Below are 26,683 nucleotides of genomic sequence, written 5' to 3' on the forward strand. Positions count from 1 at the left end.
TATGATGTATATTATTAAAAAATATTATATATATATATATTTATGATATGTGTATATATATATATATATTTATATATATATACGTACACATATATAGATATTATGATCCATGAAAATTGTAAAAACAAAATATTTACCATTTGAAATTCAAATGTTTCCATCTTCTTTTTCTTTTATTACGTTGAAACGAATATAAAGAAGAAGAGTAGTAGTCGCCTAATGCAAATCATCTTTTTTCCATTCCAAATCATGGTGGAACGTGCTTGGTCAAGGACCGTTGAAAAATCTACACTTTTTAAATTGGCTCCGTATAATATATATATATATACGTAATCATACACACATATGTGTATAGAACACTTCTTGTATCATATAACCTTGTATAGACCATATTAATTATTGAAATTATCTCATATTATTATGTTAGCAAATAGAGACAATAATTGATGAAAAAAATGAAAAAAAAAAGAAAAAAAAAATGTACGAGGTTGATTTCAATAAATCATAATTATTCATCCAACATTGTGACACTCGTTACGACAAGAGATTCGAACAAACCCGTATATCTCTTTAAAAAATACACTTTAAATTTCTTTCGTATCGGAAGATGGCGCTTGAAATCTTTTCCTAATGAAATTTGTATTTTTCTTAGTTAGAAGGAAAGTGACGCCATCTGCTGGATAATCACAAAATTTACATGCGAGCAATGTTGTAACAAGGTGCGTCGGGTGCCCTAAGAATTTTTACGTACCACGAGAAGTTTTTACTTATTTTTTAATTAGGAAAGAAGTGATAAATTAAGGAAAGAAGTATATGACGATAATAATAGAATCATCGAGATCGGATATATTGTTTTGGAATTATTTTTTTGCTCCTATTTTGATTCAACGAGAGTTTATTATTTATTATCATTGATCGGGAACACGCATGATGTACTCGATATCGTAGAACGATAGTGACACCAAAGTATTCAGTAATCAGTAGTTAGTTGTGCGTTGAAACGATTGTACACGAGGAAACGATTTCTACGATAATCATTTTAAGTTTTTCATACAATTTTATTTAATATTCTCGTAGTATATACGAAATAAATTGTCAAAGTTATTTCAAGAAAATGGACACCGACGTTGAATCTTGTTTAAAAGATTGGAATGATTTAGCACGAGATTACAAGGAGTTAGAGGTAAAAGAATTGTAACTAAAATTTTCGTAAGAATATGTATATATATATATAAGCGTGTGTGCGTGCGTATCAAACGTTTCCTTCGTTTTCATTCTTCTTCGTCGAACAGTATTATTCTTTATCGAGAGAGGTTAAGTTGTTTATTTTTTTGCTGAACCATATGAAAGATCGAATTAAGACAGTAAAAGAAAAGAAAATACTCATCAATAACGTTGAAATCAACGTGTGAACTTTGAACCTATCGATCTTTCCAGCGTTTTTCTTAGTATCCTTATTTTCTTTTTTATTTTTCTTTTTTATTTTAATTACAAAGCAATTATTTTTTATAACGATGATCAGTGATCACATAGTTATACAACTAGTATTTAGTTTTTACATTGTAACATTAGGATGATATGAATCGTTAAAAATTGAAATCTAGTGTTTAAGCGGTAATATAATTTATATTATAGGCATTGAATAGGGAATATCTTGCTAAATTAGAAGAAGTTAGAGAACTACAAGCAAAATGTGTCAAAGGAATTTCTCATCAAAGATACAGAATGGGTATTATTTCAAAATCTCTCAAACAGTAAGTGAGTGATAGCAATCACGTCTCTGTATATCGTATCTGTTATATAAAAATAAATTGTTTAGACTTCAGGACAACAATACGAGAATGACGTTAGATAAAGATATGATAAGAAGAGAGCAGCAATTACATGAAATGGAACAAACTTTACCAAAACCAAATGGTGTATATCTTCAAATTATACTAGGCAGTGTTAATGTTTCTATACTGAATAAAAATGATAAGTAAGCTTTCTAATTTTAATGATATTAACCTATTAATCAGGAAGATTTTTTTTATTGATTTTTTTATGAATACGAATTCATGAAATTTACTTTCATTCAAAATAAAATGGTGTAAATAAAGGAGAAGTTTACGACAAATTAATGAATCATAAAAAAATAAAGATCTGGAGATATAAGGATATAATTCCCTGATTAATAAGTCAATGATCTTTAATTATTTGTATGTAATAAGAAAATAGAATATTTTATATTAATACTTGGACATTGTATTACGCGATTGTGATCTATTTTTTTTCAGATTTAAATACAAAGATGAATACGAAAAATTTAAATTAATATTATCTGTGATTGGTTTTGTACTATCTGTTTTAAATCTGTTTACTAATGTTAGGTAAGATATATTGGATCAGTTAGTTCTTTTTTCATTATTTATTTTTTTGTAAGTATATGATATTTTAATATTATAAAATTTTATTTTAGAACATTGGAACTGAGTTTAATGTTTCTTCTAGTCTGGTATTATTGTACATTAACAATAAGAGAAAGTATTCTTAAAGTAAATGGATCAAGAATTAAAGGTTGGTGGCGGTTTCACCACTTTCTCTCCACTGTGGTATCTGCAGTTTTATTAGTGTGGCCAAATACAGGTGCTTGGTATGCATTTCGAGGTCAATTTATCTGGTTCAATGTATATATTAGTAAGTTATCTATTCTTTGTAATGACACTTTTGATATCTTTTTACCAACAGACTTGTGTGTTTCTAAGTATTATCAATATTAACATTTTTAGGTATAGTACAATATCTACAATTTCGTTATCAGCATGGTGTTCTCTATCGTTTAAAAGCATTAGGTGAAAGACATAATATGGATATTACTATTGAAGGCTTTCATTCTTGGATGTGGCGAGGATTATCATTTCTCCTACCATTTCTGTTTGTTGGATATTTTTTCCAGCTTTATAACGCATATACATTATTCATGTTAATATCTCATCCAGAAGCTACTTGGCATGTGTCAGTTCTTAGTGCTATGTTCTTGATATTATTCCTAGGAAATGTCACAACAACTGTTATGGTTATTCCACAAAAATTAAGAGAACAGGTAAAGGATCATCTTCCTGGAGTATTTACAAATAAATCTGATCGCAGAAAGGAAATTTCAAAAGAGGAAGTTAAATCTGAGAAAAGTGATTAAAAACGGACAGATAGATATTGAACATTATAAAATTAATAACAATCACAAAGGGAAAGTGGTTTGTTAATTTATATCAGAATGAAATGATATTTGTGTAATCAATAGATGGGAAGATAAGTCTCGATAAAATAGATGATGTCTTCGTCATATCAATTCTTTATATAAAAGATTTTAAATTAATGCATTTTTTCATGTTCCATGATACTTTATACTTTTTAAATTAAAACATTAAAAATATTATGAACAAAGTTTTATGATTACATGGTATCTTTTATTATAAATATTATAAATAAAAGGTACCTGTTCTCTATAATAGAAATATTTATTTAATAAGTAATATGTCTACTTCAGTTATACGCACATGTCTGTCAATTTAATATTGATTGTGCTTGGTAAACAAGTGTTGTTATGATTTATAGATTTCTGTGATTAATTGTTATAAGTATCAAATTATCTGGGACAGTTCGTATATGAAAAGTATTTGTTTTTAATGTATTTATTATAATGTATGTATATATAAATAAAAATACCAGTGTGACAAACACAAAATTGCATAACCATTGTATGGAATTTTATTTAGGGCAAATATTTTTTACTTTATCATTCTGAATAAAAATTGATAGTAATTAACATTTAATCATATCAATAGTCATTTAATAATAATCATTTAATCATATCAATAATTAGTTCGTACGTTCGACCGATAGATAGAGTTGAAAGTCTGTTATACGTTGCTCAATAATTTTTCCAAATTTTTTCGTACATCCGTGCATCGAGTGTTGCCTACCGTTAGGTGCATCTTTTGAAAACTAAATTATTCATTTTAATTTTCATTACGTCATCAAGTATAAACTATAGACTTATAAATAAAGAGATTTATCTGTTAATAAATTTTAATTTCAGTGGTCCTTTAGGTGTGTACATCGGGTCGATATAATAATCTAATTTTTTATGATGATATTCTATTTTGTAATACTGCAGGATCTGAAATGAAGAAATTGTATATATATTTACATTGTTATTATAAATATTATTCTCTTTAATTATCAACATATTGATATGTAAGTCATGTTAATTTACTTTGGTAAAATATTATAATTAGAAGGGAAATACAAACGGAACGTTTTATACGCATTACAATTGGAACGTTTTAATTATAGTTATAAAATGTTCTACCAAAAGAGGAAAGAATGAAACAGTCAGGAATCATTTATTGTCCGAGCTCATTCAGCGTAACCGTCAGAAAGTTAACTACTACGAATATCTCGTGACCACGAAGCGTATCTTAATAAAATTATCCTTATTCGTATAGTAAGTTTCTCTTTCGGTTACTACAAAGCAACGTAGAAATACTACATCGTGTCTTTTTCATTAAGAAAAAAAAAAAAAAAACATGCATAATATTCAAGACTAAAACTTGTTAGTAATTTCACAAATCTTTTTTGGAGATCAGAAAAAAGAAAATCAATTTTCTTTTATACTTTAATCTTTAATTTTTAAATAAAACACAAGAAAAGAATATATAAAAATACTATTTTTCTTAGAAAAAAAAAAAGAAAAAAAAAGTTAGTCTCTTTCGAATTTATAATAATTTTGAACATTCTTCTTGTAGATATTTTTATTTACGAAATAAGAAAAAAAAGTAATACTTTATTTCTACGATTTACCTTACTGATTACTATAATCATTTCCAATTCGGCGAATCGTCGTCCTAGACACATACGTTTACCATAACCAAAAGGAAGCGATGCAAACGCATGTCGTACACCATCATCTTGTAACCATCTCTCAGGATAAAATTCATTGCTTCGTGGAAAATATTTGTCTAGATTACTTATGACGTAATGTTGAAAAATAACTTGCACCTACATTCATAGTAAAAAAAAAAATATATATATATATTAATAGTAAAAAATTAATGTAACAATACAATAATCATAAAAAAAGATTGACTTACTCCTTTAGGTACATGATAACCACTGATCACTGTATCTTTAGTCATACATCGTCCATTTCCAATTACAACAGGATACATTCTGATTAAAAATAAATCAAATAGAAAATTTATCTCCAAATCAAATGATATATAAAACACGAACGAACCTTAAGGTTTCTTTTATACAAGCTTTCAAATATTTTAAATTTTCCAAATGTATTGCCTCTATTGGTTTATCTCTTGGCGGAAGTACATTAGATATTTCTTTGTAAGCAATTTCTTGTTTATCTCGATGTATCGCCAATTGATACAATACCGATCCAACGGCGTTCGAAGTCTGTATAATAACAATGATCTTAAAAATATTAAAAGAAACAAATGATGTCTTTTAACCGCGAATATTATTATACATACTTACAGTGTCAATGCCAACCAGAAATAAATCAAGTGCTAAAATGGTAGCCAATTTCGAATTTCCTTCTAAAGCCAAAACTCTTTCCAATAAAGATAATTCTTTAGTAAAATTTGATGTATTTTTCCAATTCGTCAATGCAGAATCCGTATATTTTGACGTAATTCTAAATCATTTATAACATATATAGATTGATCTGATTATATTTGTAAATGAATAAAATTAATAATTTATTTTCTATATTTATTCTTTTCAATACGAACCGTACAATGGTATCGAGTGCATTAACATATTTTTTCCATGTAGGTGTATTAAAGATCCTCCAAAAAGGTATTTTCAATTCTAGAACGCCAACGTTCTTGAAAAATATAGTAACAGCGTTTATTAATTCCTGTGTTTCGACATTAGCATTGTTTTCTAAGCAACCTAAACGGACGTCTAATGCGACTCGTGCGATAGCTGTTAATTAAAAAGAAAAGAATTATTTCTTAAGTGTAATAATATGGTAGTATAAAAAAAAATGTATTCATCATTTTTATTAATAATATTTTATAATAATAATAATATTATTATTACTATATAAAAATAATATAAAATATGATAATAATAATAAAAGATATTTCTTATACATATTTATATATATATATATTTTTTTAACTAATAACAATAACAATAGCAATAATAATAAATAAATAAATAATAACATTTCTATTATTATTTCTCTCTTTCGTTTCTATACTCTTAAATCTTCTTTTACTAGATAAAAAATAAAAATAAAAATAAAATCATTACTTACACTCAAGCGACCACTTATGTATCTCATTTAGAAAATCATCAGGTACTTCGTCATTTAAATTCTTAATACTTTCTATCCTACAAAATAATATCAAAATTAATTAAATTAAAATAATGTGAAATGTAGACTTTAATGTTAAATCGTTGATGATGTTGAGAAAACAATTAGATAAAAAGAGTAGCGAAAAAAAAAAGAGAAAAGAGAAAAGGGAAAAGAGATTGTTAGAAAAGGGAAAGGCTTCTGTCGAGAGTAATACTTAAACCTTAATAGGAACGACCGACTGGCTTCCTCAATTGAACCGACGTACATTTTTGCTGTTCTTGGTTGCAACATTACTTGTTGCACTTTGCTACGGAAATTATACCAACTCTCTCCGTGACTGACAACAGAAATCAAACGATAAAACCTTGAATTAAGTTTAAACGTGTGTGTCTTCCAATGAGACGTGTCGTTTTCTTATTTACTTGCATTACGAACTATTCTATGTGAACTTATATCAAATATTATTAAATTTATATAAATTATGAAACATTTATTTAAATTGAATACTTTGCATATTGCACATTGTGTATTGCATATTACGATTACGTTGTATTTTATTAAACTATCGCGTAAAACGATATAGTTATATAAGAGGATATATAAAGATTATATAAAATTGTTATATACAAAGATCGATCTAGTTATAGATGTTCAAAGATATTATATTTCGTGTTAGATCGATATCCTATTCAAATTTAAATTATACCATACGCAATGAATGAATATGTAAAAGTGATATGCTTTCTAAATGCTAATTTATGTTATCATGTTGGTTATGTTTTCTTTAAGTTGAGTACCGTTGAAACGAAATAATACGATCTGTCTGTTTGAATTTGATAAATTCGCGCCAATTGAAATTTTTATAAGAGACTTCATAATTAATATCGACGATTATTAACGAAGAAACATGAATAAATAATCATAATTTCAAAATCTACTTCGAAGAAGTTTCAAATTTGGCGCCGATTTTAAATTATTGTTTAAATATTGTCGTATGTAATTACTTACACAGCGATAATACCAGCATCTTCTTCGAAAAATTGTTTTCTTAAAACGTGTTTATAATAATTAAGAGAAGGCATGGACGGTCGATGAGGCATTTTATCTTCTTGTCGGAAAATTCGTTCGATCTCGTTAGCATCGTAAACGAAAACCATATCCGGTCTGCCAAGTAAATTTTCGATTTTAACGATATCTCCATATCGTTCGTGTAATCTTTTTGATACTTTGTCCACCGATTGTATCTTAAAATCACCTGTGAAATTCGATGGTCACGTGATTTACTACGTAATCCAACATATAAATTAAAATTTTTTCGAAGAAGGTTAAAGGTTAGAAAAATTATCGTAATACTTTTTGCAACATTAATTTTATATTAAAAATAACATAATCGACAACGTAACAATTTTACCTATGTAAGGAATAAAACGCCATGTATTTCCCAAAATGGGAATTGGTTTTGGTCCTGGTATTTCCGCGTACGGACGATAACTCGTCCACTCGTGTTTTTCAACTGCAGCTGCTATAGTTTCTAAAGTTCTATTAATAATGTGTTTGTCGTTTTTATTACGCTTCGAAAAGCTTAGAAAAAAGACGGAGGGAAGTCTCGGCGAAAAGTAAATTCTAAAATTCAATGAAAAATTAAGTGTTAAGTTTGTTTAATACGTTCGAAAGATTTTCGAAGGAAAAAGAATATTTGAATTTTCGCGCTTTACTGACAACTTTAAAACGATAAAAGAAAATACAAAAATTACGTTCGATCGAATCGAGATTCGATAATCGAAAATTAATGAAACAAAATTTATAACTATGAAATAGAAATTTGTTAATTTAATCTTGAGAATTAAAGAGAAAGTGCACTACTTTTTGATTGTGAAATCATTTCCAAATGATATATATATATATATAGAGAGAGAGAGACAACTATTACACTTGTAAGTATATATTTTCTATCAATTATAAAGCCATAAATAATAGTAATTGCTTTTACATGATCTAGTAATCAAACGTAGAAAATGATGACATTAATTTCACCACTTGTTTAAATATTTTATAATAGATAAATTATGCTTTTAACTCACCTGGACGAAGTTATCATTTTTTAGAAAGTTAATTAATATTAATATATTCCTTGTTAATTTTTTATAAACACACTCGACACATCGTTTATCTCTTTTTTTTCTTTTTTTTTTTTTTAACGATAGAGTTTAAATTGCAAAAAAGAAAAGACAATAAATTATGTGATAATAGATTATCTAAAAAAAAAAAAGAAATAAAAAGCAGAAAGGCGTAACACTAATACGAAGCAAGTACAGTTTGCACTAAGCACTATAGAATTATAACTCTCTTGAGTCTGTCGGGTAAAATATACAAGCCGACAAAGTGGGAGGATCAAGGAAAGGAGGGGATCATGTCGATTGTTTTACGAAACATTTTTAGTATACAGGATGTTCAGTTTTATGCACCGAATTAATAAAATGTAAGATTTATAAATTGGAAGGTATTAAGGGGACAAAAATTCAAGGTCATTTATGATATTTTAAAAGATTGAGTCAAATTTTAATATAAATTTTTTTATTGATATTTTGTCATTCGATCAATGATTAATAACTTGGATAAATCGAGTAATCTCAATATCACTGTTTTTGAAATCAATATTAAAATATTACATTTTTTCGTACATATTATCTTGATTAATCAATTTCGTACATATTACCTTGATTCATCAGTGATAAATATTAGAAGTTAAACATTAAAATGGACAGAAGTTATTACATGAATGTCTTAATTATTTACTTAAATATGATTTAAAAAATTAAAATTTTTCTTCATCTTTTTCTTATAAAGTGTCGTACCATTTTGATCTGGTTGGACCTAATGCTAATAATTTACTTTTATAACTGTTTACGAGTTTATTGAAGTTTGCTTCTTCCGCATCAGCTTTTTTAGTAACTTGCTTAGTCTAAAAACACAAGATAAGAATACTATGAATATATCATTGCAAAAAAATAAAAATACAAACAAACAAAAAAATACGATTATGATGGATCTTTACCTTCAACTCTTTCTTTGCTTTTTCCAATTTTGTTTTTCTACTGTGATCGTGTTTTGCTGCCTTTTTTTCTTTCTTTATTATTTTACTGTGCAGGATACCTTGATTTTTCAAATTGAATTTTGATCTAATCTTCGTTTCTCCAGGTTTACTTTTAACACCTGAGAAAGATTTTTTGTCATTTTCCAATTCATTCTTATCTTCAATTTTCGTTTCTTCTATCGAGTGCATTTTATTGACATTTTTATTTTGTTTCTGATCTTTATTTCCTGAATAAAGTGGATTCCGTGCTTGACTCTTTTGAATTCTTCTTTGTTTGGCATTCACCATGATACGATTTTCTATTGAAAAGGCAACTATCGGCCTCTAATAAAAATTACATTATTAAATATAACAAAAGATTTTTATTTTAATGAAGATAATTCATCGAAGTTTACCTTGTGCGGACTAAAAATATTTGGATTATTATTTATAGCTCGTAAAGCTTTGAGAGCATCTTCGTGTTTGGTGAATGTTACGAATCCATATTCTTTAGACCTTCCTACACCCTTCGAATCTATATTTTTTAAATCACGCATAATTCTTGCCTATAAATATATATATATATAATAGTAATATAAATGTAGATTCTTATTTACTAAAATATATAAATTTAAATATAAACATATATACCTCTCTAATAATTGCCTTAGTACCACTATATTTTTTAAAAATTAATCTAAGTTTAACATCATCCAATGATGCTGGCAAATTTTGAACCACTAGGCGTACCCTTGAAACAAACATGTTTAAATTACGCAGTATTTGAGATTTCCAACGTTCAAGTTGTAATCGTTTTGCCATATCTGTAGCTGATACACCTACCGCAGCTGGACTTCCAGCCATTATCACTGAAAATATTTTAATTGATTTTTATAATAACATTACTAGATTGTTTCTTAGATTTTTTTCATTTAAATATATATATGTACCTCCTTCTTTTACAAGATATAAATTCCTCGAATCTTTCTCTTTTTGATGTTTCAGATTATTTTTATTCGTAATATCATTTTTATGAAGAGCTCTATGTGCTTCGAGAATAGCATCACGTAAACGTAGTTCTGTTCCCGCTGATAAGCATTTTTCAGCATCTTCTATATTCTGACAAAAAAACATGAATTCCAAATTGTATGCATTATGTTATTAATAATTCATTAATAATAATAATACATACAAATTCATTACCTTAAATTTAACGAAAGCTGTTCCTTTAGAATGCTCCGTTAAAGAGTCTACGCAAATAAGAGCATAATAAACTGGACCGAATTGTTCCATATATTTTTTAAGTTCTTCATTTTTCACAGAAAATGGTACGTTTTTCAAAAATACAGTTTTTCCTTCGTGAACATCATTGGAAATACATTTTGAATTCTTTTTCATATTTTCATCTTCGTCATTTATTTTGTCTTCCAAGAATTCTTCTATCACTTCTTCATCTTTTATATCTTGGTATCCCTCCTTTGATAAATCTTCCATATCCTCTTCATCTTCCTTATCTGAGCTATAAATTTTAATTAATAATTTGTAATACATTTTCCATAAATAACTTATCTGCATTCATTTATAAGAATTAACAGTTACTTACACATCCATATTATCATTCGAATTATTTGATAGGTTTATTTTTTCTATAGGTTGTACTATCGATTTATCATCATCATCATATTCATCTGGTTCTTTCTTAATGGTAACATCAACATTATTTTCATCTTTTATATCTTCTGCTTTATTTTTATTAAATTTATGTTTAGGTATTGCCCAATCAACTACAATAGATCTACCTTGAAGTGGCTTTAAGTTTGCATAATGTATTGCTTTTGCTGCACTTTGTACTTGCTCGAATTGAATAAATCCACAACCAACAGGTTTTCCATCAGCTTTAATTAATATTTTTACTTCTTCAATTTTTCCATATTTACCAAAATAATCTTTTAAACTATCCTGTGTGATCTAAAAAGATAAAAGACAAAAGGTTAGAAAACAATATCATCACATTTTATAAGTACAACATAACTTACTTGAAATGGCAAATTTCTTATTATTATTCTTGCTCTTTTCTTCCGTCTTTTTTGTTTATAAATATCTTTATTCTTTAACGAATTCATATTTCTAGTTGCTATGGTTTAGAATAACTAATAAAAAATAAGTACGTAAGTAATGTAAGGTTAGATTAAAATTCATACTAATATATTCTAAAATTATTCTGTATTTTAAATAACTTACACGTTAAAAAAAGCAGGAAATATTATAGGTAAGTTTTAAAAAATGAAATATATAATATTTTGTTAAAATTTTGAAGTTTTGAATTGTACATTACTATTAAAACAACACGTGTGTTTTTTAACTAATTTTGGTTATAGAATGCTGACATTTTATCGACGATCGATACAAAAATGACGTCATTGGCAATAAGATAAATAACAGTGCCATCTATCGAGAACGATTATATCTATAAACAGCTTTATTGGAATATATATTTTGTTCGATAATAACAATAACATAAATTAGAGAAAGGCATTGCCTTCATATAATATCAACAAAAACGAACTTCTAGACTGACTTTGACGATTACCGAATTAGTTTATCTTTGTACTCCGAGGAATACACACCGAGGTGCTCTCTCTTCAAACGGGTAAGCTTAAATAAATTATACTTTCGAATATTTTAGAATTATTTAAATAATTTCAAACGCTAGCGGAGTATAATAATTTAATATTTAAACAATAGCGCATTTATTTAAATATTTCTTAGCGCGAAACATAGCGTTAAATATAAAATAGAATTAAATTATTATTTAAATAGTGTACTTTTGATAATTTTAGATGTATTTAAACGATATGAAAATTAATTAAATAAACTATTATTTAAACAATAGTAAATCCGGTTAAACATTTTACGTCTCAATTAAAGTAGTTAATTGAAATATTAAAGTACTTACGTTTTATATTAATCATACTTCAGTAGATAAATAGATCAAATATAATAGAATTCTAAAAAAAATTTCTTAGAGAAACGCACTGAAAAATTCTATTTGTCATAATAAGTAGAATACTGAATAGAACATGAATAGAACATTTGAGTAATTAACTAGAAACAAAAGATATGAAGTTCGTACAATTAAAACTTCTCAATTAATCTATTTTCAGAGAAATATAATCTAGCATATGGTTTTTTTCTTTTTTTGCTTTTATCAAATGCACTGTTATTTTTACTAGATGTAAAAATTTCTGTTATATACTAATTCAATTATTAGGTTACGCGTAAAAGGTTTGTTACCTATAGAAGTTTATATACCGATACAATAAATAAATGTTTCCTTTGTTTTTAGTTCATATTTTGTTCGTATGCGTCGCTGAAATCAGTTAGTAGTGATGAGCAGCTTTGATGAGGATCGTCGAGACTGATGTGTTATTTCATAACCTATAATTTTTGATGTATTGAAAAGAAAAGTGATTATACAAAGAAAAGTGTAAAATTTATCTTCAGAAAAATGTCAAAAGAAATGCAAGTTTTTGAAATACAAAAGTGTATATCATCCAAATTATGGTACACAGCATATGAAATATTTCGAAGTTATCATCATCATAATATTTGTTCTGAACAAAGTACAGATATGATTCATAATATAGATTTCAAATCTGTAGTTAAAATTGACATGTAAGTATAAAGATAGAAATAAATAATATAAGATATTAATCCTTGATATTATTTTAGTGGTATGAAAAAGGAAAATAACTTTCGATGGATCGAATATTTATTATTATGCAAACTTTTCCCAGATAAATTTTGTCACAATAAAAATATTTCAATAGACTTTAATAGCATAGATTTTCAAATTGCTATGGATTTAATAGACGATATACCTCAAACTGTAGTAGAGGTCTGTCTACCATATAATAATTATCTATCTAAAACTATCTATTATATATTATTTACATCTATATTTTTCGCAGGAGCTGTTATTATATTGTTCCGATGTAAATATGAAAGCTGTTTCTCCTCAAATTGTTAATGATTTTTCTCAGCCGACTTTGTCATTTTTAAAAACATATTTAATAGAAAATCCTATAATAGCATGTCATATTATTAATATGTGCTGTTTATATTCATTTAGTATTTCTATTTTTCCTAATGGATTATTAGATTTCTATTTAACTACATTGAAAGAAATTATGGAATTTATGATATCTAATGAAAGCTCTCTTATAAATAAGGATTATGATATATCTTTAATTCGAAATAAAATAATGCTTAATAACGAATATTTAGGAACATTCTTGTGTATTCTATCTAAGATGATTTTGACTGAATCTAAAAAGACTGAATTTTTTAAATGGTTATGTCCTATACTGTTGAAAACAGATAGTATTAAAGATGTAGAATTGGCATTATACTCTAGAAAGGATATGACATTTATTGATGAATGGAACTTATGTATGAATGAGTTATATGGGCATTCAAAATCTGGTAATACTATAGAAGATGCCATCAGAATATGCAATGCTATATTTAAATATACAAATAATGATAATATTATGATGTTAAATGAAATAGAAATACTTAGAAGAATAATAACACAGAAATCACATTGGTTAACAGATATATTAGTAAGTTCGAATTGTAATATTGTTAAAAATTAATTAAACAACATTGTTTGCTAGTGTCAAAATAAGTTTGTTTTTTTTTTCAGAATATCTGTTATACTTTCTTAATAACTGGCAATTATAATGAAGTTTCTATGATATTGTCATATCCTCCTCTAAAACACTTTTGGATAATATTGTTATTAAAATTTTTACATCACTGTTCGGAAGAAAATACTGACGATTTGCAAAATTGGACAGACAGTGCCATTGTATATGAAGTCCTGAAATTTTTATTAGAAAATTGTAATCTTAGTGTTTTTACTGATCATACTTTCCACAAATTAAATATTACATTAAAGACCTATATCGAAATAATAAATTGGATTATGAATCTAAAAGATCCAGAAGCTATAAAAGAAAGTCAAGATGGTATAGAATCAGTATGTATTGTAAATGCAATACCATTAAAACGTATGTTGTATCTTCTGGAAAATTGTACAGTACTTTCATTATTGAAAGAAGCTACAAATATACATGAAATAGATCATGATCAAATTAAAAAACTATTACAAGATACTGCAGAATCTGAAAATATTTTTCAAGCTTATTGTAGTATGGTAAATGCATTAAGAGCAATTTTACTTTGTAAAACTTATGATGCAAAATATCAGAATATCACAAAATATTTACTCGACATGGAATCTTATTTGTGTACTTTATTGCCATTTTCTTTGAGATTGGAGACAATGGAAAATATATTTTCTTTGCTTTTCTTAAGCTACGGTGACTTCTGTCATAGTGACAATAAATCACAAGATCATAATCCTGTGCTAAATGAAAAGCAACCATTTACTCATAGATCAATGAAATACCACAATGTGAATTTTATTTGTAATAAATATGCTGTTCGAGAATTATTATATTATTTAAAAAATAGTATTACAGCTACAGAGATTGAAATGAGAAAACTTAGAAATGATGCAACATATGCAGAAGAATTAAATGAATTAAGTCCAAAGATATCTAATTTAGTAAAATTATTAGCTGATGCAAAATGGAGATTGGATCTTCACACAAATTCTTATTTTATTAAAAACGTAGGCTTGCCTGAAAACTTTACGATTGAAATTAATTCTGGTACTTTATTAAAAAAAAATATAATATATCCAGAAGAGAGACTCAATGATATCGTTTTTTATCGAAATCATAGTAGCGATTCGGACGATACGAAAATAAAAACTGATAGTAGCTCAGAAGCAGAAATTATTGCTGATAATATTAATGAATGGAATCAGTCAAAAAATATAACTATTTCAGATAATTTCATTGTAAAAGATGCAGATCAGCCAATATTTCTTATTAATTTAATGCTGTCATCAAAAGAAAGCTTAGTTATCCAATGTTTGTGGAAAAATGATTATGAGAAAGCGCAAGAAGTTATAGAGGTATTTTTATACTTATTTACTTATTTATTTATTTATTCATTTAAACTAACATTACTACTTATTTCATAAAGTTTTTATATATCATTATACGCATTATACATATACCTGCAGTTGTAGTTATTTGTATTATATATTTCTTATTGCAGCTTCAAGTTTTTCATACATGTCTTGTTCATATTCAGACGGTTCGTATTTAATCGGTTTTTTTTTAGAAAGTTTGGGTATTAGAATACCTGGAGGATTTCGCATGTAATACTGTTTTACAAATATTATTCTTTTTCTGGGAAAGAACATTTTACAACGAAGCCACCAACAACACCATCCTATTATATAAAAAAAAGTATAAAATATTAGTTGTTTATTTTCTTGGCATATACTTAAAAATAATTCGGTGTATATAAAATAAATAACTTCCTCTTTGGCACCAACATGGAATTGCAATACAAACATAAATGCACAGCCATACTTTGACCATTAGCCACATTTTTGATAATGTTCTTTTTGCTTCCGTTGTGTCTTTTACATGTTGGTAGTTGTATATTAAACATTTTATCGCTTTAAAACCAAAATAATCCATATCTTCCTTTGTACAATTTTCTGTAGTATCTGTAACTTTTTCAATTGGTTTTTTGATAATTTGTTCTTCTGTCATTTGTTTCTCTGTATGAGTGTAATGTAATTTGTCGCTTAATTTTTTATCTTTTTTAAATTGTTGTTCATATTCCATTTTAAAAGCATCATAATCGTAATCGTCTTCATCTGTAGGCTCCATTGTGTCTTCCATGGTCGTACTTAAATTTATATATTTGTTAATTTCTTCTATACTTATTCTTAAGAAAGGTGACTCTTCTTCTTGAGAATTCTATTTAAAGAATACAATCTATTTTATATTCTTTTTTTATCTTAAGAATATCATAATTTTTTCTTACAGAGTTCTGTAGTAAATTAAATTTTCTATAATTTTCAGGTATATTATCATGATTTGGTTCATTATGTTTATCCCTGGAGACTTTTTCATTTTCTATACATTTGTAAATAATTCTATAAATATATGGATTTGTCTTCAATACTGGAAATGATAATTTTGGTTTAACTATTATAAATCTGCTTACTAAATGATGGTGTTGAAGCACGTGTTAGTTTCATAAAATTGAAAGCATTTCTTCTTCTTGGTAGCAATTTTACGTTCTTCTTTGTTGAAATTTCTAAATAATACTAGTAAATAATATAATAGTTCTCTGTATATTGTACTGCATTTTTTACATTTAGAGTATTATATTTAAAAAAAAAAACAAATATTTATACTTTATTTATTTCATTTTTAAATCCAGCAATATGTGGTTCTTCTTCTTGGAATAAATTTAATATTTGTTCATTATTCAATTGAGAATAAGAAAATGTATCGGGTATCTGCATTTTGCTTTTAGCGACACGTTGATTATATTGTTTTACATAAGAATGTAAGGGTTTATATTTATTTTTATCTCTTTTTAATACGTGTGGATCAAAGAAATCATTAACTTTGATCATTTCATTTTCATTTATATCATCATAATAATTATCATACGAACTTATTTCAAATACTTCCTCATTTTTTGAATTTACCTATAATTTATAATACGAATATAAATGATAATAATATTTTTTAACATCGAACATTATATTATCGTATTGTTACGAAATTGATACTTAACAACAAAAGCTAAGTTATTAAAAATATAACAACTTATTATTCCTATAACGATAAATGCTCTTTCCATGTGTCTTTGTTTAGTAAACTTATATTAATGATATCTTTATTGTTTTAACAGATGTTCAATATGGAAAATACTGCACTTTATAGTGAAATTCGATTTTCACAAGCACTAAAACATTTTAAGCAAGAAATGTTGAATTTGATATGTCCTTCGATAACAGCAAATACTTCAAAAAAAAATATCAAATCTTCTGCATTGGAGGTAACGTGAGGATTGTTGTAATTAAGTTTTTTAGATGAACTATTTTATAACTCTTAAATTTTATTTACAAAATGATATTTTAATCATCGAATGATCGCGTAATCATTCTTACAGACCATAAGATTAGTTGCACAAGAAGCTATGCATTCCTCCAGATATACCAATCAACTTGAAACGTTCATAGCTTCACAAGAAACACATATGAGAATGTTAAAACCAAATCTTAACAACAACAAAATATTAACTTTAAGCGTATTGGATTTAGCTTTAACTATGGGCAAAACCTATCCAATTTCACAGAGTCTTTGTGATGTTGCTATGAAATATGTGACATTATGTAAACCATTGAATAACACTGAGCATAGTCGTTTGTTTCATCAAGTTTTTCAACTATTACATGAGAACAAGAAAGATATACCTGTGACAAATTTATTATCTAATGTTACGATACCACTGTCTGTTGAAGAATGGAAAGAAATGAATGAATTATGGACAAATATTATGAGTGGATACAGTGAATTTAAACAATCGCAAAAACAAATAGTCGATGACGAGCATACTAAGAACAGTGTTGAATTTAAAGAATTAAAAATAATACAAAAAATAATTACAAGTTGCAATAATAATAAGAATTATTTACAAAATTTACAATTCCATTTACAACATTTAAAAGCAATTGCTCCAATTAATACAGGTACTTTTCTTTTCTTTTTTTTTTTTTCCTTTTTCTTCATAATACCAATTTAATCATCTTTCTTTATTTTAGATAATACAGAATTGTTAACAGCAACTAGATTGTTAAATATACCTCTTCACAGGTATTTTAGTTATCATCTTTTTAATAAAAATGTCGAACCTGAAAATCTTGAGCACATTGCTAGAAAATTAAAAGTAGATTTAGTATACAACATTCTTATAAGTACTTGCCCAATATTTCCATATTATCATAATAACACATCTGAGAACGACAATACTAATTTTGGATGTATAATATTAAATGGAAATTTTGATGTATCTGTAAGTATGAAGAATATAAAAATATCTGATATTATTCAATCTATCTATTATTCAATTTTATTTATGCTCTTGTCAATTGCATTTTTAACAGGATACAAAAAATTGTGCATCAAGTAGTCCTAATCAATGTATCTCAGAGATATTGATGGAACTTTTACAAGCATTATACGCTTTAAATTCAATGAAATCTAATTTATCTTACGCATGTTTGAACGATCTTTCCAAACATGTCAACATTCAAACTATATTGAAGAAAACATCACGTCTTGCAATGTTGGATCTTAGCGAATTATCTGTCGGAGATGAGACATTAACATTTTTCTTAAATACTTGGAATGTTATGTTCATACATGCAATGCTCGTTATTTGGGCTAACAATTATCCTTTTAATACTTTAAAGCATACAGTTTCCTTAATGTCAATTGGTTATGTAATTGGTGATCTAGGTTTCGTAACTCTTTATACTCTTCGCTCCAAGTTACTTAGTGGTCTTTCATTAAATGAAATATCATTATCATCAATTATAGAACTTAATGAGCCAGCATGGCAAGATTTAGACTTAGTACACGATCCAAGAGTTATTTTTGCTATGGCTAATGAATATAACGAAACACCACAAATACGTGTAAGTATCTCCTTTTTATTTTAATTCGATAAATTACTCTTTTTATATCTGTTTAATTTATAATATTATAGGTGTTTGAATCAACCACATTAAGCAAAAATTTGAATGAAGCAGCGAAGGAATATTTAGATTATTATTTACAAAAGAATTATCACATCAACGATGTTAAGAAATTACAAGAAGAAACGAAAATAATATTACCACATCTTGTAGAACAATATCAGAATTTGTTGTCTCTAGATAAGCAAAATGAACATGCTAGTAGTTTGAAAGAAAATATGTTTTTTATAAATGATTACTTCCAATTCGAAAATGAAGATGTGATAATCGAGTATAAATCTGCTCATTACTCTTATGAAATATTATTGAAATATGCAGATAGTTGTCAACTTTCTATACAGAATTGTCAAAATGATGATAATGAAGAAGTATTTATTCGTGAAAAATTATTGATTAAGGATAATTTGTTACAATATTTAGAAGGTCATAGCTGGATTCTTTCTTACTTAGTACAAAAAATGCAAAACAAACGTCCAACTATTTTAGATAAAAATTGCAATAATCTACGACGTATTGCCTGTTTGGAGAATTTTTTGAATTCCTCTTGGATAAATCAATTGAAATGTTTCTTCAACGGAAATGAAACATATACCGGTATCCATGAAACAGTACCAACAAACAAATTATGGAATTGGTTTAAAGAAGCATGGAAAAATAAAAAATGGGAAGATTGTTTGAATGTTATAGATTCTCTATCGGATAATAATATTGTCAAAACTTTTGAAGTACGACACTTTAAGGATAAAGTTTTAAGTTGTTTAACATCCGAACAAGAAAATACGATAAATCCACAAATATTAGAATATTTATATCAAATTAATGATATACATATTTTAGCACAAATGGTATTAAACAATATTAGCAAATGGCAGGCCTATGTATGCGAGTGTATTTTGATTCATGTACTGCATCATTCGGACAGTAACAAATTACCTTTACATTGTAAACTTCAAATGAAAGAAATATTACGGAGAATAACAATTTTTCGAAAAATGTTACCATATTGTGCAAACAAATATAATAATACATGGTACGATGTTGCGTATTGTACCAATAGAATTGATCCATTTGATATAATGCAATCTTTGATAAGTGTAGACAAGTTTGAATTATGTTTAGAATGGCTAGAGTGTCAATCTTTTACATTAGAAGCACAATCCTCTGTTGCACAAGATTTTTTAATCGGTTTATTAAAAAATGAAAGACAAGATTTTAAACAAGCTTTGAAGGTATATTCAAATTATCAATATAAAAAACTTTTTTTTTTTAAATTATTATTTATAAGATAAACATAAAATTTTTGTTACAGCTTCTTCAATCTTTACCGCATAATCATTCAGTGAAAATATGTAAAGTCGTACTAAAAAAAGTTGAATCCACCAGTGCACTATCCTTTCTCGTTAATTATTTATTACAACATTGCAAAAAAACAGAAATCATTAAATACAAAAGAACTTTGATTGGTATAGATATTTTGAGAGAATTAAAAGATAAAGAAAGATCGTTATATATTCATCTTATAAAGGATCCAGTTCTAATGTTAGAACAATTATTAATGAATTGTAAGTTTGAAACTCTTCAAAAAATATTAAATATCGTCTACATCGATTTACAAGATACAGGTATATCGATAACTGAATTTGATAAGATTATAAGGTTTTATAGTAAAAAAGCATTAGACTTTAGAGTTTCATTACAACGTGATGATATTGATAATAAATCAAAGAGTATACAAGACTCTAATTCGGAAAATGAAAGTAATGAATTTATCATGCCTTCTAAGGTACCGACAAAAGAAGAATGGATTCCTAATGACAAGGTATTTCAAAAGCGTAAAGTTGTAAAGTTTCTTGTACTTAATATGTTGGAATAGATATTAATATTATTTATAATAATTGTTATAGGCTAGAGAATGTAGCTGTTGTAAAACAGTGATATTCTCAATGTTTAATAGAAGGCATCATTGCCGGAGATGTGGTCGTGTAGTTTGTGCTGTTTGTTCTCAAAGTCGTATGCAAGTTCCTGGATATCCAAATTCTGTACCTGTACGTGTTTGTGAAGATTGTAAATGTCAGACTACTCTGCAAATGCATATGATGCAAGGAACTGCATCTACACCGAATAGTGAAGCATTGGATTACTGGAGATTGACGAAAGATGAAGCACATAATAAAACTATTAGGGAAGAATTTTCATTCGAATACGCTCCTAGCATTTCCTTATGTTTAGCTATTCTGAATTTACATTCGGATCACAAAGCATACACAAGGTATTTATTCATAATATGTATATATATATATTTAAACATTGAAGTATATTTATAGAGTAATATAATATATTGATTGATACAGTTTTCTACTCGATCGATGTGATGAAATGAAACAATTGTTATATCCAGTTAATGATGGCGAAGTAAATCCTGAAGTAGATCACATTGTGATTATCAAGATGATAAAATCATTGTTGGTTGCAGCAAAAGTGAAATGTGCTAAATTAGGTTTCAATACAGGATTAGCTCACTGTGATCGTTTTCTGTCACAAATAGATCTTATCACAACTCTTATTCATTCTGATTGTTTGTCACTTATACCTTCGGATAATATGGATGAACATGCTTTAAGAAAATTAAGAGATTTACTTACTGAAAAAGAACAATGGACATTAGCATTGGATGTTAGTACTAAATCAGGACTGGATACGCAAGGTGTATGGGCAGCTTGGGGTAAAGCTTGTTTAAAAGTGGGATATTTTGAACAAGCACGAGAGAAATTTCTTCATTGTTTGGACAAGGTCATTCAGGATGATACTGATGGTTGGGAAATGTTATCTCATCCAAGGGAATTGGCTTTCAAACATGTGGAAAATTTAGACGAAACCAAAATTATCTCAAACAAAATAAAATCACATGCATTTGAAGAAAAAAATTCACCTAGTCAAAAGAAAAGTGAATGCGTAAAAAATCGTCCATTAAAGGATCCACCCTTGTTAACAGAAATTTTACAAATATTAGATAATTCAAATACAAACAGTTATTATCTATTTCATTCTCATCAGAAGGTAGATAGAATACCAGAAATATTATCTGTCATTAATAATTTAAAAGCTATAAGTCAAGGACAATTAACAATAAAACACGTACATACATTTGAGGAAAATATTTATTACAAGGAGAGCTTGTATTATTTACTTACATATGGAAGTTATAATTCGATATTAGAGTTTTATTTGAAGCACGAAGAATTCGAAAAATGTCTTAATTATATTTTAGAAAACGATTTAGAGCCAGAATTATTTTTTACCGCTGTTTATATGTACTGTTTAAAAACTGGAAACGCGGAGAAATTACAAGAAGCTATGAAAACCAAAGATCCAAGTTTGTTACTTTGGAAAAAATATTTAATATACGTTTGCCATTGTTTAGAAAAGAAACAATCCTTGTATATTTTATATCAACTTCAACTTTTTATGAAAGATTGTATAAGAGCATCCATGACATGTATTCGCTTTTATACTAATCAAGCTACTACTTATATGGATTTATGCAACAGAATGCATCTATTGATCGATGCACAAAAACATTTAGAATCTGAATTACATATTGGAGATTTTAGCAAAAAGAGAAGAAGGAGTACAAGTTCCTATTATAGTAATCATGATGTTCTTACTATGGAAATGGAGCCTTCTGAAATAGATAAGCATATAAATACGATAAGTAGACAAATGGAAATAGCAAAGTTTTTGGGAAATGCTGAGAAAGAAGGAAGATCACCGAATGAATTTTTAAGCCTTTTTCCAGACATAGAATCTGATGCTACTTGTAATTCTGAATTACCTACTTTATTTGGTAATCAGCAACAAAAAACGCACTTGGCTGTTTTAGCAATTCTTTGTGGACGTGACATTGAAGAAGGATTTGGTATAGCATTCAGAATTATGCAAGGTTATAATTTAATCCTATATAATATATATATAATATCTAAATTATTTTTTATGATAATATTGCATATAATGTAATTTTTGTTATAGACTATAATCTTCCACCACAAAAAGTATATTCTTTAGCAGGACATATATTAGCTTTAAAAGATAATGTTACTGCTGTAGAGCAATTAATAAAGTGCTGTCGTAGTTCTGGAGCATCTAATACCCACGTTATATGTGATCACGTACTCACACATTGTATAAAGTTGATCCTTCAGCGGTCATACAATCATTCCGAACAAATTTTGAAAGATCAGATAGATGTACTGATTAGATTAATAACAGACATAGAACTTAAAGTAAGAGAGATCTTTTTTGATTTGTATTTTAGTATAAATCATGAGTAAGAGTATTCAATAAGCTTTTTCACTTTTTTTTTTCTTTCTGACTTTTTTTTCTTTTTCTTTTTTTTTTAGATAAGTGCATACATCGAAAGTAAACAATTAAAAGCTGCCTATCTTCTTGCTGTTAAATATTCAAGAGCTCAAGACATAAGAAAGATTTTAAAAGAGTCTGATCGTCTTGGACAAACTGCTATTAAAAATATTTGTACAAAATGGTTACAACGTTTATAAAAAGGACATAAAAATATGCAATAGATAGTAATCATAAAAAATATAATTTGTTAATGGAATTGGTAAGTTGGAACGGTATGAATTACTTTTTCTAGTAACACATATATTAATAATTTGTTACATTGTATGTAATGTGAATAAGTATACTATAATATTTATATTTTTTAATATTATTAAAGCATGTGTAAATATAAAGAAGAGATATGATGTATAATATATTACTTGTATATAAACTAAATTTAGGGTTTTCATCAATAATAACAACAAAATTGATTGTATATTCGAAGATTTTCTTCCAAACAATTCATTAAAGTTTATTTAACAAAAACGATATGTATTTTCTTAATATATTTAATGACACACATCCAAATACATACAATGTAAATACTGACAATATGGAATGTATATATATCTATAACAATTGATTATTCAAAGACTATAGTTTAAATTAAAAATTATTATCATTAATTGCTGATACAACAATATCTTTTATAACGCTCACATACAGATTGTTTATAAATATTCTTATGATAAAGAAACAACAGTTGCAATTATTTAAAAATATGCTAACACATTCTGCACAACTATGAAATTTTCTTGAAAACATGTTAAATTCATGTATAAAAGCATGAATAATAATAATTTTTCTTTTTTTTTTTTATGTAATAATTCAATGCGAGGATTATGAACGATCATTTATAAAAGTTTAAAGAAAAATTTAAGACGAATTTTTTCTTCGTCATTTACATTTAAACATATTAGCTTACTATTGAAATTCCAATGATCATTCTACAGTACATTTTAATAACTCATAAATAAAATCTCTCATTCCTTTGAATATCAAATTTTAGTTTCTACATGTTTAATACGTGAAATTAATTTAATTCGACATGGAGTCATATCTTTTAATTTTCTTCCATTAATGCGGATAACCTTTGTTCATAATTCCCAGCAAATTTCCCATCGATACTTTTAATCGAAGCTAGCAAAGAATCTTTTTCTTGTTGAGACCAATTTTGACTCCACTCTCTGAACAATTTCACACGACACTGAAATAAACTCGGAGGTCTATCCGAACCTTCTTTACAACTCATGTTTTCCATTCCAGGTACTAATCCATTGACTAAACCTGGAGAACCACATTGTTCCAATAATATTTCTAAAAAATCTCCTCTCTGCATTTCTGACCATTCCCTGAACCATTCTACCACATATCTCATCTGGGATTCATTTGATAGTATTGTAGACATATTTCATTCTGAAAACATTAAATATCTATATCACTCAGATTATTATTGTAATATCTGTCAGATAATACAATATAACGATATATAATAATAACAACAACAATAAAAAAACAAAAATAAAATAAACTAAGCTACATAAACATTTAAGTTAGGATATTGCACTGCCATTGACATTATCTATATATATATTCATTTCTAGAGGTTATACGAACGATACAACACGATAGAAACAAATCTGACAAATTGAAAACTGATCTCAATCGAGAAACATATTATTTCATTATCTCTTAATAAGAAACATTACCAGTAATGTATAAACCTTTTTTTTTATAAGTCTTTAACCGAATTTGTCAAAGTAATTCGAGTGATCTCTATAAACGTGATTTTGATCAGACGAAGTACAAAGATAAAGGTTACGTACACCACGGTAGGGCAAGCTAATGAAGGAGAGGTGTACAAAAAACTTGTTATTATATTTTAATAAAAATAAACATTTTTTATATATTTATTATTACGCTATATATTAGGTATATTTCATTAACTTGCATTTCTTTGGCTCGACTTCAACATCTTCATCGGTTGAGTTTGAATCTGTATCCGACACAACCATGTGACCTAAAATTTGTACAAAATAATAATTTAAAGAACAAAATAAATAAATAGATAAAGAAAGAAATAAACAAACAAAAAAATAAAATCAAACTATTCGATTATCTTTAATAACGTAAATTATTACTTTTTTTATCGGCCGATGTATTCTCTTGTAAAAGTTGAGTTAAGAAGTCATTGATCTTCCTTTGTATGCTTCGTATATTACAAGTTACGTCATTTAAATCATTTACATCCGAATATTCGCAATAATCTTCGTAAATGTTTTTATTATCTTGAAATACTTTTACACTTATACCAGATGAATTCATCTTATTTAAAATGTCAAAATCATATGACACGTTAACGACAGTATATACAATGATGAACACTTTTATTTCCTTCGAACGTTTAAATTCAATTCTCTGAAAAAGTTTCTCATAATTTTGTTAAAAAGAAAAACCTTTTGTTTATACATACATATACAATAATAATGACACATGAAATTATTTATTCTGAAAAAAAAGAAAGAAAAAAGAAAAAGAAAGAACTAATGTATTAACGCGTGGATTATGTATCTCTATGTACATAAGATGGAAATAGTAGAAAGAAGAAGAAGAAGAAGAAGACTTATTAGATTTAAGTTTAGTTGTGTATAAGAAAGAAAAAAGAAAGTTATATTTGAATTGCGCAAGCGTTAAAGATTTCTATAGTGGTAGCCAAGAGAACATTTGTAATATTCTTATATATACACGAATGATTTACAATTATCGATCGATTTTATAAATATAATTTATTTAATTGTAATAATTAAAATGTATTTGATAATAATATATAATTGTAGATTATATTTCTAGATGTTCTTTTTTTTGTTTGTTTGTTATAATTTTATACGAAAATTATCGCACGAGTTTTCCATCTAGATTCTACATAACCTATAAAAAAATTTTCTCCTTGACGACGAAGAGTGTGACGAATGAATAATAATAATCGTGATTTTTATTACATAAAATTTTAATCGTATGTTATAATAAATTGCTTCTATAAATTTAAATTGTTAATTGTACAAATAAAAATATGTAATTTAATTATAATTATATATATATATATAATTTTAAAATATGATACAAAACGTATCATGCAAGTTTT

The 26,683-nt window shown here is 26.6% G+C and overlaps 7 protein-coding genes across 10 annotated transcripts in view; 2 read left to right on the top strand and 5 right to left on the bottom strand.

Annotated features, from left to right (window-relative positions):
* The first annotated feature begins 707 nt into the window (after positions 1-707).
* Positions 708-3,732, top strand: LOC127071923 (transmembrane protein 120 homolog). 2 transcript variants are annotated; one of them, XM_051011736.1, is made up of 6 exons: positions 708-1,183; positions 1,636-1,754; positions 1,820-1,978; positions 2,277-2,369; positions 2,459-2,676; positions 2,769-3,732. In XM_051011736.1, the coding sequence occupies exons 1-6, from the start codon at positions 1,115-1,117 to the stop codon at positions 3,173-3,175; spliced, it is 1,065 nt and encodes a 354-aa protein (XP_050867693.1). In that variant the 5' UTR covers positions 708-1,114; the 3' UTR covers positions 3,176-3,732. The 2 variants fall into 2 exon arrangements, with proteins under 2 accessions (XP_050867693.1, XP_050867694.1); XM_051011737.1 differs by having other exon boundaries at positions 1,636-1,729.
* Positions 3,725-8,865, bottom strand: LOC127071922 (probable cytochrome P450 301a1, mitochondrial). The gene is made up of 11 exons (XM_051011735.1): positions 8,443-8,865; positions 7,773-7,984; positions 7,370-7,616; positions 6,582-6,698; positions 6,320-6,396; positions 5,787-5,982; positions 5,530-5,689; positions 5,279-5,448; positions 5,133-5,211; positions 4,843-5,040; positions 3,725-4,159 (listed from the first exon to the last, which is right to left on the bottom strand). The coding sequence occupies exons 1-11, from the start codon at positions 8,457-8,459 to the stop codon at positions 4,052-4,054; spliced, it is 1,581 nt and encodes a 526-aa protein (XP_050867692.1). The 5' UTR covers positions 8,460-8,865; the 3' UTR covers positions 3,725-4,051.
* Positions 8,866-8,938: 73 nt separating this feature from the next.
* Positions 8,939-12,409, bottom strand: LOC127072256 (RNA-binding protein 28-like). 2 transcript variants are annotated; one of them, XM_051012548.1, is made up of 9 exons: positions 12,391-12,409; positions 11,471-11,584; positions 11,038-11,402; positions 10,638-10,953; positions 10,385-10,553; positions 10,086-10,303; positions 9,851-10,000; positions 9,417-9,779; positions 8,939-9,323 (listed from the first exon to the last, which is right to left on the bottom strand). In XM_051012548.1, exons 2-9 carry the CDS (start codon positions 11,555-11,557, stop codon positions 9,201-9,203), a joined length of 1,791 nt encoding a protein of 596 aa, XP_050868505.1. In that variant the 5' UTR covers positions 11,558-11,584; positions 12,391-12,409; the 3' UTR covers positions 8,939-9,200. The 2 variants fall into 2 exon arrangements, with proteins under 2 accessions (XP_050868505.1, XP_050868504.1); XM_051012547.1 differs by lacking the exon at positions 12,391-12,409 and adding an exon at positions 11,676-11,817 and having other exon boundaries at positions 8,940-9,323.
* On the top strand, positions 11,945-23,956 carry LOC127072255 (uncharacterized). Its single transcript, XM_051012546.1, has 15 exons — positions 11,945-12,084; positions 12,781-13,109; positions 13,167-13,332; positions 13,406-14,059; positions 14,143-15,483; positions 17,295-17,441; positions 17,556-18,135; positions 18,208-18,458; positions 18,550-19,083; positions 19,155-20,372; positions 20,453-20,962; positions 21,048-21,412; positions 21,495-23,083; positions 23,170-23,423; positions 23,541-23,956. The coding sequence occupies exons 2-15, from the start codon at positions 12,943-12,945 to the stop codon at positions 23,697-23,699; spliced, it is 7,935 nt and encodes a 2,644-aa protein (XP_050868503.1). The 5' UTR covers positions 11,945-12,084; positions 12,781-12,942; the 3' UTR covers positions 23,700-23,956.
* LOC127072259 (uncharacterized) lies at positions 15,533-16,713 on the bottom strand. Its single transcript, XM_051012551.1, has 4 exons — positions 16,596-16,713; positions 16,413-16,504; positions 15,895-16,345; positions 15,533-15,806 (listed from the first exon to the last, which is right to left on the bottom strand). Exons 1-4 carry the CDS (start codon positions 16,627-16,629, stop codon positions 15,610-15,612), a joined length of 774 nt encoding a protein of 257 aa, XP_050868508.1. The 5' UTR covers positions 16,630-16,713; the 3' UTR covers positions 15,533-15,609.
* A 55-nt stretch (positions 23,957-24,011) lies between the features above and the next one.
* LOC127072257 (uncharacterized protein C14orf119) lies at positions 24,012-25,385 on the bottom strand. 2 transcript variants are annotated; one of them, XM_051012549.1, is made up of 2 exons: positions 25,251-25,385; positions 24,012-24,957 (listed from the first exon to the last, which is right to left on the bottom strand). In XM_051012549.1, the coding sequence occupies exon 2, from the start codon at positions 24,947-24,949 to the stop codon at positions 24,605-24,607; it is 345 nt and encodes a 114-aa protein (XP_050868506.1). In that variant the 5' UTR covers positions 24,950-24,957; positions 25,251-25,385; the 3' UTR covers positions 24,012-24,604. The 2 variants fall into 2 exon arrangements, with proteins under 2 accessions (XP_050868506.1, XP_050868507.1); XM_051012550.1 differs by having other exon boundaries at positions 25,266-25,357.
* Positions 25,386-25,469: 84 nt separating this feature from the next.
* The window catches only part of LOC127072252 (uncharacterized), a 1,695-nt gene continuing 481 nt past the window's right edge, over positions 25,470-26,683 (bottom strand). Inside the window, exons 2-3 of the mRNA XM_051012542.1 lie at positions 25,683-25,959; positions 25,470-25,561 (exon numbers count right to left, since the gene is read on the bottom strand). Coding sequence (XP_050868499.1) covers positions 25,470-25,561; positions 25,683-25,959 — 369 coding nt within the window. The remainder of the gene's footprint in view (positions 25,562-25,682; positions 25,960-26,683) is intronic.

The sequence above is a fragment of the Vespula vulgaris genome, chromosome 24 (genome assembly GCF_905475345.1).
Source record: "Vespula vulgaris chromosome 24, iyVesVulg1.1, whole genome shotgun sequence".
In the NCBI taxonomy this organism is placed as follows: domain Eukaryota; kingdom Metazoa; phylum Arthropoda; class Insecta; order Hymenoptera; family Vespidae; genus Vespula; species Vespula vulgaris.